This window comes from Corvus brachyrhynchos, unplaced genomic scaffold (genome assembly GCF_000691975.1).
Source record: "Corvus brachyrhynchos isolate BGI_N302 unplaced genomic scaffold, ASM69197v1 scaffold59, whole genome shotgun sequence".
Taxonomy (NCBI): Eukaryota; Metazoa; Chordata; class Aves; order Passeriformes; family Corvidae; genus Corvus; species Corvus brachyrhynchos.
The window spans coordinates 5,188,703-5,210,626 of NW_008246054.1; the positions used below are offsets into that span (position 1 = coordinate 5,188,703).

General features: G+C 40.9%; 1 protein-coding gene across 23 annotated transcripts in view; it reads left to right on the forward strand.

The window, feature by feature from the left end:
* The first annotated feature begins 10,526 nt into the window (after nucleotides 1-10,526).
* FNBP1 (formin binding protein 1) overlaps nucleotides 10,527-21,924 on the forward strand; it is a 71,495-nt gene continuing 60,097 nt past the window's right edge. For all 23 annotated transcript variants that reach the window (XM_017745470.1, XM_017745471.1, XM_017745479.1 and 20 more), the window contains exons 1-3: nucleotides 10,527-10,691; nucleotides 16,752-16,867; nucleotides 21,563-21,619. In XM_017745470.1, coding sequence (XP_017600959.1) covers nucleotides 10,542-10,691; nucleotides 16,752-16,867; nucleotides 21,563-21,619 — 323 coding nt within the window. In that variant the 5' untranslated portion in view covers nucleotides 10,527-10,541. The remainder of the gene's footprint in view (nucleotides 10,692-16,751; nucleotides 16,868-21,562; nucleotides 21,620-21,924) is intronic.

Here is a 21,924-nt window from a genome sequence, read left to right on the forward strand (position 1 = left end):
AGGGCAGGTTCTTTTCTTTTTAGTATCCCATTATTTTCCCGTGTCCCCGCCATGCATCTTCCTTCCCATGAGTAGATTATTTATTCTGAAAACCAGTTTGTTTTGCCTTTCTTGCATTACTCATAAGATTTATCTTATCACCACGTACTTTAGAATTTGCAACATTTGTTTCTGAAGATTTTGCCTAAAGTGCAGTGTGATAACCTCTCACAGACTTGAGCGCCGCATCAGAAGTGTCACATTTAGTAAGGGTGCTGTAGATCAGCTGAATACACCAAGTGTCATAGGAACAGCAAATAACTTATTCTAGGAGACCCAGAGCACTGGAAAGAGATTTGCTGATAGTGACTTGGCAACGTAATGAAAAGCAAGATATTTGAAAATTTTAAGAAGTGTTTTGAGGTGATGAGTTTTCATTTGCTCTGATGAACCATAATAGCCAAAGCTAGGCATCTCTTCCATAAAAATAAGAACTTGCCCTTTAATATCTTCCACTTTGGAAATAAGCGGCTAGCACCATCTCATTTCAGTTATAAATTAATTGGAAGTCCAACTAGCAAGACTTTTGAGGAATGTCTCAGTGTCATTTATAGGATGTCAATCCCTGTAACGCTTGAGTTTCTGCTTTTATGTAGTAAGTGCAATGCTTAAAGTATTGTACTGTTCCAGAAATCCCTTGGTTTTTAAATTTAAATATTTATTGTTTCACGAACTTGGGTTTGTTGTCAGCATTTTTTGCTGGAGGTCCCACCCCCCTTGTGCTGAATAGGCACTGTGCAATCCAGGCACTGATGGTCCTGGTCTTGCAAATTGTGTGGCATGAATTAAAGACAAGGAAGATTGGAAGGATGGAGTACGAGACGCTCAAGGATGTGGAAATCCTCAACCTCTCCCATCGCATAACTCTTCTGGTCTGGGGTAAAACATGGTAATTTCTCTTGTGCCCATGTTTGCTATGGAAGTTCTTCTGTGTTGTGAAATCGTAACTACTGAATAGTTACTGTAGTCTGGGACAAACATAAAAGTAAAATAGAGGGTATCTATTCTATTGCATCTTCTGATACTGAATATCAATATAGCAGGCTGATAGTACAATTTATTGTAGGTATCTAGAATTGCCGTGTTCCCTGGATATTATAAAAAGTGCCTATGTCTGACAGCCACGTTTCAAAGAATTGTTTTTTCAATGTACTAATTAATTCTCTTCAAATAAATAGTCATGCAAAAAAATGAAATGCAACATCAATATTTAATGGCATCTGCTTAAAACCCTCCCAGTCCAGACTTCTGAAGTTGTGTGGGGGTGATAGTCACACATCCCTGGTAAAGGGAGGATGGAATGTGTGTGTTTTCTTTTCATTTGAGGAATGAATTACTCCTTAAAAATGAGATTGTGAGGTGCCCTTCATGGCCCTGTGCAAAAATAATGTAGGAAACAGCTTGATCTCTCTTTGGAGGCTGTTGGACTGTGAATCCTGTGGATGTAACCAGAAAGGGAGATTCTGTTTCCTGGATGGAATGACTTGGTCTCCACCTTGCAGGCTTGTCCAGTTGCAGCAAGTTTGCAGAAGTTGTATTGAGAGAGGGCTGCAGTTTTCATCTTGCTGCAGGAAACAGTGAGCCCAAGTGACCAACATCTTACTCTGTTTCCTGTTCCTCCCTTGAGCAGCACAGCAATGAGCTGACCTAAATTCATGGTTTTCTTGCAAGATGTCAGTCTGCTCTTAAGCTGTTTGCAGTACTTTCATCTGTGAACTGGCTGTGTTTGATGTTAGTGCTGTGTTATCAGCTGCTGATGTTAAATGGAGAATCATTCTCCTTGTGAAGAAGTGAATTTGTGACAGATTTGTGTGCAATTTGTGGGCACTTTATGCCACAGAGTTCGGGAATCCATTACTTTCTGGAAGTGACAAGCATTTGTTAGACTTCCTCCCACAATAGTGACAGAAAAGAGCAGTGCTGTGCTTGCCATCCTCTTTTGATGCTTCATGGTTTGTTACTGCTGTGATAGGAAAACACAAGGAGCAGGTTGTAATGTAAGCATTCCCTGTGTTTATTTGTTGGTGGTGGTGTGGTAGCCTTCCACTTGATCTTCCAGGAACGTGAGGAGAGTGGAAATCAGGATGACATATCTGTAGTTTCAGTCACAAAGTTCCACCCTGTGTGCTCTGTGAGCAACACACTTTGCTATTACAGAGTCCTAATAAACCAATTAATTAAGAACTATTCCTGTAAAACACACTGTGCTGTCACACTGATCCAAACTTAGCCAGCAGCTCTCCATGACAAAGATTTTAATAACATTTAACCATGGTTTCTGTTAGTCCTTTGACCAGTCACGTCATGATGTATGTGGTGTGGTGGTCTTGGTTTTGTTTGCCCTCAAGACACAAGAATGCTTTTTATTGCTGTCCCAGTAACCAGTCCAAAGTGCAGCAAGCAGCTTTACACTTGAAAAACTGTAGCACCCTTTCAGGAAATATCTGCGGCGCCTCAGATTTTTTCAGCCTGCTCACACATTCAGAGCCCCGGACAAGCAGCTTAAGATCTGAATGAGATTGTTCACCAAATGAGTTGGTGCAGCATATTAATTTGCTGGTGCTTCTAAATGCCTGCAGTGTTACAAGAGTCTGCAATGGCACTAAAATACCAGGAGCTTTGTTGGCTCTAAACTCCTTAAAAGAGAGTTTTAAATTCTTGTCTGCTTGCCGTAGCCTTACCAGCTTTATAAAGAATTTGGAGATCTGTATTTCAGAAAGGTTGTGCATCCTGGGCTTGGGAAAGTTAGTAAGAGCTTTTCCTGGTAGTATTAGTTGTCTTGGAGCTTGATTGTGCTCTAGGTTTTACTGTATAGCTGATTATATGAGCCTCCTATTAGTGCCTTTATCTAGATGCCAATGGATATGTTTATTGCATGATTTTATGCATAGGATTTTTGTTGAAAAAATACTTGCCTTTGCAGTTAGGTAAACTAACATCATGTGGTTTTAATGAGGCTGGATGCAGTCAACCTGATTTTATGTGCATTTTCAGTTTCATTTTAAGTTAATATTTAAATGCCGGAGTAGAACTGATACGACATTAAACCATTTTTCTTTTTTGGTCTTTGTATAGTGAGCCAGCATCCTCCTCCCCCAAATCAATATTCTGCCTGGCAGCTGGAGAGGGATATGAATTGTTTTCAAAAACTACAAAAAGTTTAAAACTTTAGACGTCTGTTTTCAAGGTCTTGATATAGATGATTTTATTTAGAGGATGAACCCAAATATTTTAGTGAAAGCTAAAAAATTCAGTATTCCATGCTGTCCCTTGTTTTACTGTTCCTGGATTTAGGCAAGTATGCAGTTCTAGAAGATGGGGTGAGCAGAGGCAAGTGGTCAGACTGGTGTGACCCAAGTGTGGTTTTTAATCTTGGCTCTAATAAGCGCTGCTTTAAATTGGGTAGTGATTGTCTTCACAACTCTGTCTGAAAACTATATTAATAGGAGACTGTTTACTGATATAATTCCCATTAGGATTGTAAAGATATTTCTTCAAGTGCAGTGAAGGCTTGAAATCTATGTCATGGTATCATCATTGTTATAGCATGAGTTATAAAATATTCACATGTGGTTTTGGAATCTAAGGAAATGAGATTGTTGTCACAAGAAAGCTGGATTACCCTTTTGCTTAGCTAGACTCACCTATCCAGCTTAGGAGCAGAATATCCTTGCTGGGGGAAGCAGTCCTTACTTAAAGGATCAAAGGATGTTGTTCTTCTAGCTCAGGATGGCAAAATGTCATTTATTCCTAATGCTTAGGTTTCCAAGCCATATTGGTCAAAAGAGACTGTAATTGTCAATTTATTTCCATAAAATGTTCTGACTGTTTTTCTTTGAGAGGCCGGAGGCTGTGTAGGGAGCCAGACCAAAAGGTTTGGACAGTCTGTAGATGCCCTACTTTCTAGAAACTGTAATTTTAGGTTGTCTTGGTTGGCACAGTATGGTCAGCACAGTGAACTTGAGCTTTGTCTGCTGGGGCTCGGAGCGTGGCCTCCTGCAGCATCCTTGTGGCACAGCCAGCAAACCACCGAGCCTCGCTCACCACGCTGTGGTTCCCCACGTGTCTCTGATTTCTGTGAGCTGGTCCCAGTTCTGGATCTGTTGGAGTAAAGGCAGCTCTTAGCACAACGAGCCTGCTGTTAGACCTGGCGAGTCTTTGCTGCTGCTACAACTTGCTTTAAATGCTCTTTGATCAGGTGCTCGGACACTTAGAATTGATGGATGGTAGAGATAATTGTGCTATAAACTCTAGTTCTGCACATTTCATGAGTGTCATTTATGGGTAGGGAACTCTGATTTCTTGCATTTTACAAGGCTGAGTGACACGTGGTCTCTTTATTCTTCTTCTGTGAATGTTTGTTTAGTGTGATGGAGTGAAATTTACCTCTTTTTCTTGCATTTGTCCTATGTCCCATGGAGAATGTGAAGTATCCCTGAGTGAGCAGCCCGGATGACTCCATCACAATCCCGGGCACATTGTGCTGCTCTATTGACTCTGCAAACCTGAAATGTGTGTGGGAGAACTTTCTCTTGTAGTCTATCATATAATTTAATTGATGTTTGTTTGGGAATTTGCCTCAGATTAAATTATTCATTGTCACCACTGAATAAATGCTTTGTTTGCTTCTGGTGGATCAGCACTTTGCACAGTATTTCCCCTTTCTTGTTCCACCTACTTTGATGCATTAATTTAGTTTTGCTGCAGTCTTAGTACTGAGAGCTGAGAGAGGCTTCTGTTGGGAGAAGGGAGAGACCCAGTGGAGTTTGAGAGGCTTTGTACAGTGATTATTAAGGGAAATGGGATTACTTTTCCTCAGATTTAAACTTTATTGTAATGCAAGTTCACACTATGATTAATGGGAGTTGTTACCTGAGGATAAACTTCATAGAAATGGCATAGAAGTGAGCATGTGAGAATAGGAAGATATGCTCTCTTCCTCCAAAGGATAAGAGACTGAAGTTATTGGAGAATTATTGTCAATAGCAATTCATGCTTTGATGCACAGGTGGATGTTTCTGATCCTTAGCAAGATGTGTCAGTGGTAGAGTTGCCACATTAGTTTTGGTCTGGCCATATTTTAGCTTGGTAATTCTGTGCCCATACAGGTGATGTTGTCTTTTGTAGAGGAAGAGAAGCATGGCAAGGATCAGCTTAAATTCTGAGTATTTTATGTGAGTGGGATCAGACTGAAACAGTCTTTTTGACAAAATCAAGATAAATGGCCCGACTCTAGGACATTGTAGAGTGCAGATTCAGCTGGGGTTAAGCTCTTCTCTGAAGTGTTTATCAGTGAAAAACTGAGAGGAGAAAGGTATTGGATAAAAGGAAAATACGTGACAGGATGTTAGAGGACTGTCTTGGTTGCCATTTTTACAGCTACAGGAAGGGCTATGTCTTACTGTAATAAAGCTGCATGAGAAGCCCTAATAGATGGATTTAAGGCATAGAGTCTCTACAGCTTTCTTTTGGCTCTTTGCTTATATTGTATTTCTGGCCTAGTTCCAGAATTTATCCATTTTTTGCCAGTGCAGCTTGATTCCACTCCACAGAGTAGAGTGTATGAGTACATAATTCTGAATTATGAAATGCACTTTGAACAGAGTTTGTTAGCATATTTTGAAGTGACCAACTTTGTTGTTTGCAGACATTTTAAATGTTACGCACTCTGACATTGTCATCCTATCTATTGCATTAGATTTCTGAGTTGCATATATCTCTGATAATCTTCCTGTTCTGGAAACTTCACTATTTCTTGGATCAGAGTGGAAGCACCTAATCTAATTTCTGGGTTAAAAATGGAATGCAATGGCAGATAGAAATACTTCAGGCATAGCAGTAATCTTATTTGGTCTTGAGTGTGAAGTGGCTCTTGAAAAATCTAGGATTGTATTTGTCATGTCATGGTATTTAAGGTATTATATGCTTTTTGAACCCCATTTACAAAGAAGTTTTTCAGCAGTTTGTTCCATTTAATTTGGAAATCAGAGGAGGGAACAGTCAGTTCAGACGTTCACTTCTTTTGAACTTTACGCAGGATTTGGAACACGCTGAAATGGAGGGGCTTATTTTTTTAACCCTAGTTATTGTCATTGCTCCAATGATTCCAGGAGGCAGCCTCAAGCTAAGCAGAATTAGTGATTTTTACAAAATTTTCATTTTCCAGGTGTCCGCATAAACATCCTGGAAGGACATGGTTCCTGCACTGGTGTTTGGTCAGTTCTGGCTTCACAGCCAGGGGAGGAGGTGAAAAGGAGTATCAGGAGTAAAGGCTGTTGTGTTTAGCGAATAAATACATCTTTGCATTAACGTGTGTAGAAAAGAGCTTTGCACACGCCCTCAGTTTACACCCACCAGGGGATTTATTTAGTGGAGATTAGAAATTTTGCTGTTGAGAATACCAGGCATACCTTGTGAGACCTTTGCTGGTTTTTCAACTGTTATCTTTTTGGGCTAATTTTGATAGAGGGAGATCGAGGGCTCTTATTTGCAAAGTGTAACAATGTCACTGATTGGTTTTAAGTGGTTATATAAAAAAAATAATCAAATTAATCCCCCCAAAACCCTTTTCTAAACTCCAACTGTGTGCTCAGAGATGAATCGTATTAAAAAAAAGAAAAATTCATACTAATGAAGAAATTTTGACTTTGAGGATGCATAGAACAACTTGGATATTCTACATGATGAAGCCAGTATGGCATTGGTTTGCGAAGAAGTTGGGCAAAAAGCTAATTTCCCCAAAAAACATTCCCACAGACTGCTGCAGTTTGAAGTATTGTTCTTGTGGATAAGATTCTGCTATTGTGATTCAGTATGGTTTTGGATCAGAGGGCAGAATTGCCTTTTTTGTGTGTGTTCTTTTAAATGCATCAGCAGGCTTGTTTGGCTTTCTATTGTAGTTATCCATGCCATGCAATAAGCAGGAACACTCTATGGCTCATTTTTAATAATCAGTACACAGCTGCCCAAAGGGGAAACCGTGGGCAACAGCTCTTGTTGATCTTTGTTTTAACAGCTGGTATTATTAAGGGAGAGCTTTGCAGACTGGGGGAAAAAAAAAAGAGGATGAAAATCAGTCAACAGTTAATCCAAGATGTGGCCAGACAGCAAAAGATTTACTGGGAATTAGTTCTAAAATTGCATTTGTTCAAATAATTTCAGAAGAAACGAATGGGTGTGTATTAAATCAGGAAAGTGGGATGGTGCTGGGGAACAGTGAAAAGTTGCAACATTTGTCAACTGAAAAACCTTCCTGGAACAACAGCAGCGTATATTTAGCATTGTTACCATGCTGCAGCTCCTGGGGGAGGCAGCTCGGATCTGGAGCTCTGCTGCAGCTCATGATTTATACCCTCCCAGCAGCAGAGCCCCACAAACCAGGAGGATCTGCTCATTTTCAAAGCTCTTGTTTATAATGCACGGAGCAGTGAATCCCTGTGGGTCCTTGCAGCTTTCAGGCTGAAGCTCTGGATACTGTCAGCAAAAACGAAATCTTTATCCCATTCCTGTTCCCCCAGGATGAGCAGAAGGAGGAGGTTAGCATTGCTTTGTTTTGTTTCTTTGGTTTTTGTTTTTTTTTTAATGAGTTTCGTGGGTATAATTAATGCTAGTGGTAGAGATGCATCATCTCCCAGTAGATTTTAGTAGTTATGAGCCTTTGCTTAGCTAATGAGTCCGGATTTTAAAGTCTAGATTCTGCTGTTTATCCTCACACCTAGTACAAATAAGTTCACTTAAATCAATTGAATTGCACTAGAATCACCAAAAGAAGCAGCATGTGTATGTTTGTCTTCAATTTAAATAACTGAACAAGTGCATAAAAAGGTTGAAAGGCACTCAGTCCTTCAATAAAAATAGTCCGACCTTGCATCTGGCATTAGTTGAAGTTTCTCTCTCATTATCTTGTTCTTTAAGAGCATTCTTACATCCTGGGTTGTAATTTGCACATTATAATGTATTTTGAAACAAAACTGTGTCTTGTTCTGGGGTTTCTTGAGTGTGTTTTATAAGCAGAATTGTAGGTTTGAAAAGAAGTGTTCCTTTCTGAATGGGCTGCTCATGACAGATGGTTCTCATTGTGGCAAAGTCATGCAGTGCCTCAAACCTCTAAGTGTATAAATTTATTTGAAGGAATTGAATCACTGCTGCATCATGGCCACCTATGAAAAGTGTCCTTGGACATAGCAAACAGTGATTTTTGAGCCTTGCCTTTTCCTTATTCAAAGAGAACTATAAAATTCGTTTTCAAGAGCATGAAACTGTGACACCTCTAAGAAGCACATTTCCTCTTTCAAGAGATGCAGCACTATCTTTAGAAGGATCTCCCACTGATAACAGCAAGTGATGCCTCCGTATGGCCTTTTCAGGTAACTGTTTGGATAAAACCAAAATAGCACGTAGATAATGCTCCATGCTGGATGTACTTCTGTCCATGCTGTCCAGGGCATGGAACCTGCATAATTTACCATCAAAACCTTGCTTGTTCCAAGAAAACAAAGGACAGTCTCATTTGTCCCTCACTATCCAGTATTTGGCTCAGTTGCTGTTTCTCTTAATCACCTGTTGCTCATCAGCTCTGTCCTGCTGCAGTTGAGCTGATCACATCCTTCTGCCTTCCCACTTCCCAGAATTAATCATTCCTCTCTGTTATCTTACCTCTTTCGGCATCTTTCTGAGGTGTTGCAGTACCAACAACCACATCCTCTCTCTGATGGAACATCCCCCCTCTCACCTTCCTTCCTGGCTGCTGTGTTAGCACAGTTAACTTGCCCTGTTGCTATGGAGGGACTACAAGTTCTGCTTTACCACATCCTTTGCAGGATACAAGAGGCGTAGGGGGAGGAGGAGGCTTGGTTTGACACCAGGATGGCGGGGGGGAGGGTTTGGGGCTTCAGTTGGTTTGGGCTCTGGTGAGGAAGGCTCTTTGCTGTAGTGGTAAGAGCAGCCCTTGGAGGCAAGACCAGGAGGTTTCTTGCAGGATCACCTGCTCCTGGAGCTCCACTGCTTCTGTGGCTTCTGACTCAGCCTTCTGGCTGCTGCAAAAGGAGCAGTTGCACTTCACAGTTTAAGCTGTCAGCAGAGAGAACGAGACACTGAGATGTTGAGAGCATGTATGTGTGTGTGTGTGAATGCCTTGGCAGTCGATGACATTGGTTGTACTCACACCGGGAAGCTTCTCCCCGTGAACCACGTGCTGGGTTTTGCAAGGCTTCCATAATAGGTGTTAAAGTGGGTCACCATGGCAGGAGTATGGCTGTACTCCCAGTGACCTCTCCAGCAGGCAGAGGTGTCCTCTTGCCGACCTGTTGCTCTGTGCTGCTGCCCAGGAAGCTGCTCTCCCTCCCACCCCTGCTTTGGGAGCTTGGTGTTGGCTTTGCTGCTGTTTGCTGCCGTGGGCTCTGTAACCCAGTGCTGTGTTCTAGTCTGGTGTCCCTCTCTACAAGGAGGTTTAACCATCACCAGTACAAAGCTCACCTTTTTCGTTAGTGGGAGATGTACCTGTGCAGCTCTGCTGTAGGTGGACCTTTTTGTGAGATGTTGCAGTCAAATTGGTTCCCTGTCAACCCTGACAATCTGGTTGTACTCCCAGGACTGGCCTTGCCTCAGAGCAGCTGGAATATTCATGTTGCTCTCCAGGTGCTGGCCTTTGTGCCAGCTGCTCATGGCTTTTCTCAGAAGTGCTTCTTATTTGAATTAAGTCAGGTTTTCATTCAGGTAGGATTAGGGTATGGCTGAAACCTGCCTGTGGGACAGCACCTTGGCTTAATTAGCAGGAGGGGTCACTCTTGAGTTTGTGGGAGGTGGTTTTTGGGGTGGGGATGAATGTGGCTGGTCTCAGAAGCAATTATAAGGCTGTGCAAAGGGCCTTGCTATTACACTGGGGTAATGTTATTTTCTATCCGAATTAAAACAGGCACAAATATTAGAACTTATTTTGCTTTCCAGCTTCAGCAAAATGCTGAAGAGGGTAAGCATTTCAAGGCTGAAACATGGCCCAGAAACTGCTTATTATTATTATTATTCATAATGTCTATTGAAATAAGCAGGACAATTAGAGGTGAGTTTATCTAGCAACATGAAAGGTATTTCAACCTAAAACACAGTATGTTTCCACTCTTGCTTTCTGTCAATTACCCTTCACACAGGTTTGAAATACACTCAGTTTCCTAATGATGCAGCCAAGAATCTTATGTTTGTTTCTGTGTTCTCCTAACTAGATCAACTTCCCAGGTGAATAGAAGAGATAGGGCTTTATGGAAAAATGTGTTTAGGGGATGGCAATGAAATGAAGGTGGAGATGGGCAAGTAAGATGGCTTTTTTCTCTGGGCTATTATTCAGCTCAAGCAGAAATTTTGCCTGTTTAGGCATCCTGGTGAAAGGTCAGGAAGAATTTATTTAATACACGAAGGGTAAAATGAAATTAAGCATGTATGGCTGAAGAGGTGCTCTGCAGGACAAACGCATGTGATCATAAATAGCTTTGTTAACAAGAACCGGATGCATGGGGGAATGGAAGGGTACGCTCAGAAAACAACCAGTGAAGCCACAGCATCGTTTGAGTGTAAACCAGGCAGAGATGGTGTCCCTGCCCCATCCGTACGTGCTCCATGCTGCTGTGAGTGCTCCTTGTCTCTGCTGCAGGAAGGGAAAGGTTGGTGTCCTGTATTCCATATATAAACAGGGACGTTTGTTTAGTGTCATTAACTGAGGGTTTCACTGACTGTTGCTGACAAGTTTTGTGTGGGAAGTTGATTCTCATTAGTAGTGGCTGAGTCACCAGATGCTGAATTGCTTTGGTATTTTCTACTCATCTCTGTTTTCTGGAAGGCTCTTGCAGTGGTAGCCTGTATTTTATGCATTTTCTTTCATAATTAATTTGCCTGGAGACTGTTAACATTTGCATATAGCTTTATTGTAGGTCTCTGAGGATCTGTGATCTGAATTCCTGTGTATTCTGCCAGCACTGTAGTGCCATATGGGACTCAGCCGAGCCTGCAAAGGGCTCATCATCTTGTTAATTATTTTTATAATTTGAAGTTGTTAAACCATGGAATCTAAAAAAGTAACTTAGAATTTGAACACTGTAATGTATTCTTGATCTTCACTTTAATTCCTTTTTGCCTCTGAAAATGAATGAGAGGTTTTTTTAAAAAATGGGATGTGAGAGGAGAAGGTATGACCAGAGGTAAAAATTAGCTATTAATTCCCCTATTACTATTTTTTTTTTATTAAGGGCAGTATATAACCAAATAATTTTGTGAGGAAACAGAATCAAACTCACTGGGGAATGAGGTAGTAGAAAGTCTTCAAATATTCTTAACATTCAAGAATCCTGGATCTTTTATTGTGTTGCTGTATTAGAATTACAGGGGGAGTATGCTGAATAGAAAGGCTTTTCTTTTGCTATTAGCATCTGAATTTGCAGCATAGTCTTTCTTCATTACTTGTCTCTGTGTTATTAGCATTCTTCTTAATTTCACACTTCTGCACTGTCACCTGTGAAAGCAGCACAAAGGGTGACAGTGACAATTCAGCCCTGGATATTAGTACAGTAAACGCTGCCAGCTCAGTCTACTCTGGGCAGGTTTGACAGGAAGATTTAAATTGCAGAATGAATTGGTAAATTCTCCCAGAATCTAATGTTTTGTTCACAGTTGAAACCAAGTAGAAACCCCAGTCCTTGTGGCCTGGCTGTGTGGTGGAGCTGGGCAGGGTGAGTCTGTCTGGCTGCGGAGAGACTGAGGCTGCAGCTCAAGAGAAAAGTGAGGACAAACCCTTTATTTCAGTTATGTTAAGGCTGAAGCCCCTTGGTGGCAAATGAAGGTCCATCAATGGATCTGAACACGTGTGTTGAACTATTTTGCAATAGATGGAAGCCCTCTAGAAAGAGGAAGGAATATCTCACTGAGCTGATCTTCAAAGGCCTCATGAATAACACTTTATTGCTCAATAATTGGTTGTACTTCATGTTATATGGCTGAGAAATGGGAAGAAGGTTTTTCTTTTGGTTTTTTTTTTTCTTAATGGCTAACTTTCCTGTTCCCAAAATACTTCATGTAGCTGGGGAATGTGACTTCAGGAGGGCAGTTGAGAAGTGAAGGGGATTTGACAGCTTAAAGTAACCGTTCAAATGAAGCGAAGCAAATGGGCAGCTCTATTTCCATTTTAAGCATTGTCAGGGTAACAGGCATACAGCTGAATTTCAGAAAGAATGCATGGATGGGAGGTTATTTGGGCAGTGGTAAAAGCACCAGGAGAGAATTAATGGAAACAGAAACGAGGTTAGAAAATGAATTTAGAAACACACTTTGCCTTAGGGTTAAAATATTCAAAGCATTCTGGGTACTTGGATGTCAGACTCCTGTTCAAGTTAATGACTAAAGTTCTACTTCCCTCTTTTGAGCTTCGATTTTTGTGTGCGTGCTCAAGAACATGTTCAGCTCCGAACAGTTTGTTTTAAGCAGCAGAGGCTCTGCTGTCCCACCTGTGTGAGTCAGGTGGGTCAGCTCCTGTATTCCAGCTCCTCCATCACCTGGGGAAGTGTTTGTATTGGCACATGTTGCTGGCTTTGGGAAGGAGGTGGAATCTGATGAAGGGGAGTAAGTTACAGTTACACAAGTAGTTTAATTACATGGACGTTGTGACGGTCAATTAGAAGTCTATTCTTTCCAGTAAGCTGATACCACAATAAATACAGGCACTTGAAACTGGGAGAAGATGAGGTTTGGCAGGTTGGAAGGACATAGTAACATGAAGGCTGTGGTGGGAGCCTACTGTGATAGATAACTCACTGTCAGTGCAGTATTTCTGCTCAAAGAATGTTCTTAGGTGTGAACCAGTCTCTAAGCCAGAGGAAAGTAGTGAATTCTTCTAGAAAATGTTTTGGTGTTTCTTTTTCAGAGAAAACAGGTGCGGTGTGACCTTTTGTTTCTCCCTCACTGTGGTCTGGTGGGAGCGTTTTTACTGAACATTGCATCATATTTCTTGCCTTGTTTTCTTGAATACTAAAGCCCTGTGGAGTTTGTTTCCTAATGTTCTCCCTGACTGGAAGGGTAAGGATGCTGCAAAAATGAACAGAGGAGAGTCTGTATATTGAAACTGAAAGTTGAAACAGCAGCTCCTGGGGCACCTGAGCCCTCTTGCAGCTGGTGACTGAACCTGCAGAGCTGCAGTGGCACAATTCACCTGCCAGGGCTGGTGCACTTTGTGCTGAAAGCATGTGCTATTTTCATTAGACTCCAGAATAATCGAGGGGTTTTTTTTAACTCTTCAGATTCCATCCCATAATGCATTTTTGTAATGAGCTTTGAGAAAAGTAAATCAATTTCTAAAAAGTGGTTTCAATATTGATGGTTTGAAGGCATGATATTGTTGTTAACTGTTCTCAAAAATCTCTTTTTCAGAGGTGTTGTTTTTGCATTGATTACATGTATTCCTGGACTTTGGGATTCTGTGAATTGCAGGTTATGCTGTATGATCCACACATTTTGTGTCCTCTGTCATCCTTATGATTCATTAACTTTAACTCAGGGCCTTTGCCTACCTTCAGTGTCCTTCCAGATCCATGGAACGAGAAGGGCAATCTCTGTTGTGTCCTTCTGGCTGTGCTGCCCTTCCTTTGGAATCTCGTGCTCAGCCAGTGATGGTGTTGCCAATTTTACTGACTTTTTTTCATCCTCAAGGCACTCAGCAAAGGGAAGGGACAATGGAATGTGTGACCCCAGTGTAACACACTGCTGTGAGGCGTTGGCTGCTGAGTGAAATGGCACTTGGGCCAACGCTGTTCCATGCCCAGAAATGAACAGAAACTCTTCTCTTTAGCTGATCTGAAGAAGAAGATCTTCCCCTTGCCTCTCTTCTTGATAGTGGAAGTCAGTGCTTGTACTTTATCTTGTTGAGGTGGTTCTGCCTAGAGCTTGGCACTGGGCAAGTGCCTCATCTCATTTTATAAATAGAAATTTAGCATCTTCCCCTGGTTGATCTGTCCGACAGCTGCACCACCGTGTGCTCCTCTTACACTACTCCTCAGGGAGTTTTATTTCACCAAACTTGGCCTAGTGAGGCCTTAGAAACAGTCCAGCCAGTCCCTCTGTGGGATGACAGCCCACACTGAGGCAGCTACATGGCGCCATTGCTGGGTTTTTATTCAAACTCTGATCTAAATGATGCTCTGAGAATTGATTCAGGGTGGGCTGATGGTGGGAGGTTTGGACAAGCCACCACCAGGGTTGCCTTTTCAGGGTGAACCTGCTCTATCTTGAAATCTGGATTACCTTGAAGGGCAGGATCTCCTTGAAAGGCATTCTTTCCTCTGGGAAACCTTGACCTTTCCTCTTTGGATGGGGTCACAGTAGGATAATAAGCTAGTTTCTTGGTACAAATATGATCTATCTGATAAAGATGGTTAAATTTGCTTACTGGGTTTAAGCAGTGAATTTCCCTGCCTGAGATTTCCCTTCTCTAAATCAGGAGTGTGTGAATCAATGTAAACTTGTGACTAATGGACTTCCCTGTGGGGTATTTATTTTATATGCGTGTGTTTATGTTAAATAATGTAAATTGTGGAAGTGTAGGGTGTGGGAGAGCGAGAAGACCTCTTTATCAGAAACCTTCAAAAGGCCATGTTTGCACTATTCTCCTGACTCCAGCATAATCCCAGAGATGGAGAGGTGGTATATTTGAAGCTGAGCAGAAGGTGCTTCTCTGTGCTGGCATCAGACTCCAGGCTGAGCTGAGCCCTCTGGCAGGAGGAGGACCAGTATGTTTTCCCCGATCTTGTCTTGTCCCCAGCTGTGAAACTGTCTGAAATTAAGATTTGTATATACTCAAATATGTACATTCTTAGTCTGCCTGTGCCCTTTCTGCAGAATGCACACATCCTCTTTCTGGGCAACTGATGCTAAACTGGTTCAAGGGTGATTTATACTGCTGGAAGTCAGGCTTTCATTTTGTGTAGTTTTAATTTTTTTTACTTCAGTTGCCCTTAACCACTTTCTCATAGGTCCTGGAACACTTAGTCCTGGAGCACTTAGAAGTTCTTTACTATTTTTGCAACTTTATACTATTACTTTTTGCTATTCTGCCCCCAGTGCCTCTTTAATTGACTAAAACCCACGTAACTTAAGTTGAAACTTAGTCTGGTTTGGCTGACTTGGTTTGAAATAGTACCTGATGCTAAACCAGAGCAAGCACGCAATGCACAAACCCTGTGTGCTATTCCACCTGCCTTACCTGCTGGTTTAACTTGCTTCTTGATGGTGTTTTGCAAATTTTGTCTTCCCCTTCAAATTACAGTTAAGCAGTTTTATTAGCAGGTTTATTTTCTTTATTAGCTCCTGTGTACATGACTGTATTCAACGTTGGCAGAATCCCTCCTGCCACCAGTTCAACTCACTGTCACAGCCAGATGTGCTACAGAGCAGAAAGTGGTATTTGATAAAAGCAATGTATTCACAAACCAGGCTTTGTTGTAGCCTTCAGTTATTTTTCTGCTCTGTGTCTAAAGGGAGTGGGCTTGTCTGGCTTTTGTAACTCTGTGATAGCTCTGCAAACTGAGTCACAAGGCCAGATCTTTTGCAGAGAAGTATCGCTTGTGTCAGAATCTTTGGTAGTGGGAGTTCAGCATCCGACCCAAATCTAGTGCCGTGTGTAGTTTTTTGGAAAACATGGTAAATCTACTTTTGTAGATTGTGCAAACTTGCTCTCTATTTTCCTTGTAAACAATAATGGAACCTGATGCCAAGTAAGTCAGGCTGATATTAAAGCCCTTGTTTATTTTACAAGGTATTTCTGTCAAAATAAGTATTCACTGTATCGCAGTTTAAAAATTTTATTTCAAGTATTGTAGAAACAGTAACTTCTGCAAAGCTGTGCAGAATGGATGATTGTGGAATTTGAGTGCTGTTGAAGTAACCAAATTTTAAAAAATAAGGTGATTATAATTGAAATCTGCAGATAGTAATAAACTGGCTTGGATAATTAATTTGGATTTAGAGTTGCTTAATTTCTCTTGGCATTTGCAAATCCCAAACTGACTTGTGGAATGTTCTTGATTTTATTGAAAACATGTGTGACTGTTTTTGAGGGCAACAATATTTGAAGAACAAAGTAGTATTTGTATATAAATGAAGGTGGACAAGAAAACTTTCAGAAAACGTAGCTTATGTCATTTTGGGGGGCATCGTGTCATCTGTTTTGGAACAAAACAGGCTACAGAGGAATTGAAGTCTGCTCTGTAAAAAGATTAACTGTTCTCAATAACATTTTAAATTCATAGCACTGACAAAGCTGGAGTCTAAATCTACAATATTCATATGAAAATCAGAATTATTAATTGGGAGTAGATCCCAAATTCATGGAACTTCTATTAATTCTTCAGAGTAAAACAAAATACTGTCAAGAGCATCTATTTCTTATCCTATGTCTAAGTATGTTTTTATATTAGAAGATGGTATTTAATAGAATTGCCAGTATTTCTGGAATGAAACTGATTCAGAAATGAGTAATGAGGAATGTTACTGAACTGGGCTCGTGGTAAAATACAGATTTCTGTTGATAAAAAACCCGTCTCACCATAAAAGTATCTAACTTGTAATGGAAAATATTAACAACACTTTGTATATGGTGATACTCCCTTTGGAAATTAATTTTAGTTGTCTCTATGTTCAAGGAGACTAAACTATTTTTTTTTTCTTTTTTTGATTCATTGCAGGACCAGTTTGACAACTTAGAAAAACACACGCAGTGGGGTATTGATGTTCTGGAAAAGTACATCAAGTTTGTAAAAGAAAGAACAGAGATTGAACTCAGCTATGCAAAGCAGCTTAGGTAAGTTGATATGTAAAGTTCTGGACTTTGAGTTGCATCTCTTCAGAGCCTGTAATCAACTCTAAGTTTGCTGTGTCAGTGGTGATTTTGTTTATAATAATGGCTTTTAGAAAATAGCTTTAATTCAGAGATTGGAAAGTAAAAGTTAATTTAAGATCTTGTTGTTATATCTGCTAGTAATCATATGCTTTGCAAAAAGAGAGGTTATTGAGGTGGCTGAGCAGCACACTAGGGCTTACTCACGGTTTATGCATGATTAATGGCTCAGGCTTTGAGGACAGCATTGTAATGTTTTCCATGAAATTAGGGCTGCTGTGCACAAATGCTGAAGGGTTTAAGAATTCAACAGAATAATGATCATTTGTTAGGAGAAGTTTATGTTTTCCTGTACTAAGACAGGCCCTTTTTGAACGTGCATGGGGAGAAGCTGCAGGTCAGAAAGTCAGGCCCAGCCCATGGTAATTTTTCCTATGTAGTTAACAAGGTTACAGCCTGAGATTTGAATTACAGTTTTATAACCTTTTGAGGTGTCTCCTGATCAGAGCAGAGGTTTGTGTTACTTTCTACACGTGCATGTCTGGTTTGATTGTAGACAGAGAGGAGTATGTGTGAACCAGACACAGAAAATGTCTTTCTTGAGATAGATCCTGGGGAAGGGGTGCTAAGAATCCTCCCACAGGAGAAGGTATTACCTTGCTTTTCCCAGTAAGGTAGAAAAAATTGAGAAGTGATCAGGGCTTGGAAAAACAGCACACAGCTGGTCTTGCTGCTGCCTGTGGGGCAGTATTTTTGGCAGCCAGTAGTGACCAGTGCTAAAGTGGAACTGCTGGAGTTAATTGGGAAAGGGAGAGCAGGAATAATTCTTCCTAACCCCTCCAGTAAACTCACCTTTTATTTGCATGGTGATAATAAATCTGAGAACTCTTTCCATCTTCTTGATTTTTAAAGAGATGGGATCTGAGGTTTCAGTTGATCTGTGTATCTAAAACACAGTGTCTATTAAAAAAAAAAAAAAAATCACCCAGAATTTGCTTGTGTTTGAATGGATTTGAGATGCACAATGGCCTGTGATTTATGAGGAGCTGGTAGTAGATAAATCCCCCCCCTTGATGGCTGTGTGCTTTTTCCCAGGGGAATGCCTGGAGGGTTCCCCAGGGTTTCTGCTACAGACAAGCAGGAAATAGAAAATGACTCGTGCAAGAACAAATTGCTCACATCCTATGGAGAGGAGCAGAGATTGAATTGCAGGGGCAAAATGAGCTGGAACAAAGAGAGTGTGACTGGACTGGGAAAGCCCAGCACAGTATCTGTGTGAGCTGGCCTGTCTTAGGAGCAATCCTGCACTAGACTCACTGGATTATTCAGGATGACGCATTCCAGGTGTAAAGAGCTTAATTATTAAATTAAGCACACAAACAAAATGTAATGAAAGTGAAAGATGGTTTTACCTGTGACCATGTAGAAACTATGAATTCCTGAGCTTTATTTCTTAGTGTGTCCTAGACTTCCCAAAAAAAACCTTGTTCAATTTTTTTCTTGCCTCTCTGTATTTTTATGGTTTGAGGACAAATACATCTGTCCCCAAGGAGCTCTTAAACACAGGACTGCTTGGAGGCATCTAAGAAGTTAGAAGTATAAAAGAAAAACCCAAAAATGTAGACTTGTCAAGTGTGGAGGTAAAACAGTGCTGGACATTAAAAAAGAAAAATAAGTCATGCATCTGCTTGTATTTAATAAGTGTCCTTAAGCCTGGTGCAAACTTTTTTTGTACCACATCCATTTGGTGTGAAAGGGCTGCATCACATCACTGCATGTCATAACATGCAGAAAATACTATTAAAAAGAGACAGGGTAACTCAAGGTACTCCTGTGGATGTAACCCAGTTTTGTTTATAGTGTAAGTAAAGCTGCTGAAATTTATTTCCTTCTGTGAAACTTGTATTTTCTGTTCCATCCCTGGGTTCCCTAACTGGCTGTTTCTCCTCTCTGACTATCTACATCTCAGCCTAGTCATCTATTGAAGTTTAATTTTCTTCTATTTAAAAATGTTTCTTTTCTTCCTCTTTATAATTCTGCAAATATATATTTATTATTTTAGGTTAGACCTACATACCATTTACAATTAGCCTGGTTTGAGAGTTCACTTCAGATCTGATATGATTTTTTTAAATTGTTTTGCATTATATTTGTTGGATCATTAAGCTAGGCTAGGAGGGAAGGGATGTAGAAACTATGGTAGAATGCTTTTTTCTGTCTTTTAACTTCTGTGGGGCACTGATGTGCTGGATGCTGTGCTCCCACTGCTGAGGTGGTGTGTCCTTGTCACTTCCCTTGCAGCACATGCACTCAGAGCATCACAAAGGGTGTCAAAACCCTTGCCTAATGTGATGATGGATAGATAGCCTCAAGGAAAATGTGTTGGAAAAAATGCTTCAGGTGTCAGGATAATCTGAGAATCAGAACCCCTGATGTCTGACATCTCTTTCTCTCACATTTGTCACCCAAGTTGAAATAAGGGAGCAGAGAAACAAGCTGGAAAGGCAGAAAAAATTATGCAGAGTGAAGGGCAAATAGAAACACTCATGGTGATGGGTGTTTAGGGTAGCACAGAATCTTTCCAGAACTGGTGTTTTACTCCTGGTCTTTATTATGTGAGTTCCCTCTGTAATCACTGTTAGCACTTGAAGGTGTCACTGCTTCGTGACCTTGGACCTGGGCAGTGCTGGTGGTGACATTGCCCCAGGACATGCTGAACTCCAGCAATACTGGATTCAGTATCACTTGTGGTGGTTTTTTGTGTGTAACTGGTTAAACCCCTACATTTGATTTTAGAAAAGGAAAAAAAAAAATCAAACAACTTAAATATATAGACTCAATTTGTATGTTGTGTAAATTGCGTAGAAGATAATGAAGTGTTTAACCCAGCTGCTAATCCTTGGTAAGTGGTTTTTGTCTGTGAAAGCAGACTGTGGGGGTTTTTTTGTGAGTTTTTGTTTGTTGTTTGGGTTTTTTTTTTTTTTTTGCCTCAGCTCTGTAGCATTTCTGCACCTTTAAAGATTCACAGGAAGCCAGTTGCTGGGTATGTCAGAATTAATTGGGCAGCGTGACAGTGCAGGGACATTTGACTGTGTGAAAATGCCTTATTATTGTAGCCTTATGTGCTTGTTTTCTTGTGGTTTTTCCTTTCCCCTTCCAGCAGGTGCATGGAAAGAGGCATTTCCATGGCATACAAAGGGTGCTGTAAGATTCATTTTCATCATGCAGAACAGTTTGCAGAACCCTTCCCATGCTGGTGTTTGGTGGAAGCTGCAGAATTAGAGAAGTTCATTTTTTCAGAGCATGCTCTTGAAGAGAAGGCACAGACTGAGATGGAGAGATTCATTTGGATCCCTTCCAGTTGAGATACTTCAATTTTGAGGAACACATGTTTGTCTATGCAAATCTGCCAGCATTCTGGCTACTCCTCTCTTGGGGCAGATGCTCCTTAATTCCTCAGGGAGAACAACAGGAATAAGAAATGTGAGATGAGAGGCCTTGCTCTCTCCAAGTCAGCAGTAAAACCAGCATCAGCAGGGAATGGGTTACACCTCTGTAAAAGCAGTTTCTTTACAACTCAGTGTGTTCTGGGACTTCTCTAAAGAGTTTGGCATGGATAAGTCGATAAAACTCAGTCCTCCTTTGGACAATGATTCCATCAATACTCCTTGTGTGCTGTTCTTAATTGCTGAAGCAACCTTGTAAAACTAAACCAAATGGCTTCCCTTTCACAATAGGATGAGAGGCTGCCAAAGGGAACAGAGTAATATGGCTCAGTTTAGGACAGAGGAGTATTGAAAAGGCCTTAAAATTGCTCCGTGAGATTTGTCAGCTCTGTGGTGTGTGCTGGTTAAGGGGTGTGTTGTGCTGCAGTGCAGTGCATATCGTGATGCTGACACCAGCAAGGTGCACTGAGGGCTGTCTGGGCAGCACACCTTCACAAACCCCTGGATTTGCTGCTGATGAGGGGCTTGCAGGGCAGTGAAAATCATGCAGTCACTGTCAGATGTGCTCACAGCAAGGTTCAGGTTTCTTATTTAAGATACAATCACTCCAAGAGCATGTTGGTGTTTTAAAATTAAATCAGTAGTTGGCTGGGGGATAATGAGATGCAATCATCTGTGCTAATTAGGATAATCAACTGTCACACTTCCCCCAGCATTGGTTGATAATCACAAAATGATCCCCCTTTTGCCATCTCAGTGCAGCTTCCCACAGCTTTATGAAGGTTTTTTTTTTTTTTGCCTTCTAATCATCCTGCTAAAGGCAGGCAAACCTGCCTGGCCAAGAGTGTCATCTGCTGCATCAGATCACCCTTCCTTGAGATGACTTGTACTCTAAAAGAACCTCTCCTTTAGATCAGGTGAAGGAGATCTGTGCATCAGCAGAACCACAACCCAGGTGTATTGACTCCATGACCTTAATTCAGCAACTTCTTGGGTTCAGAGTCTATTACTTTGTTGTTAGTTACAGAGCCTGGAGCACAGTGCAACCCATTCTTTGAGTGTTACTACAACAAAATCAAAGCCTGATTATAGTCATGCTTCTAGAAAGCATGATAAAAACTCCTCACAGAATGTGTGTGCATGTAAAGGTCATCAGGAAACTTCAAAGGATATTTTAAAATTTAATTTTATGTATCTCTATTTTTAATTTTAGGAACCTTTCAAAGAAATACCAACCCAAGAAGAACTCCAAAGAGGAGGAAGAATACAGGTATGTTCATGATCCACTGCTGGGTGAGCACGTGTTGATAGAGGAATGGCAAAGTTTGGGTCATCCCCTAGGATTTGGCTTGTAAACCAAAGATTTTAAAGTCCAGTGTAAGAATATAGAAATAATAGATGCAGAAACAGGGTTATGTGGTTGATACTAAGGAGTGGATTTGGTCTGTAACTACTCAGTTCCCTTATGTTGCAGTTTCTGGCTGCCTGGGTTGGGGGTTTTGTTTCATTTTTTCTTTAATGTGCCTTAAAACCTTCAAGCCAGACTGATCCTGGCTCTTTGAAGTGAACGACCAA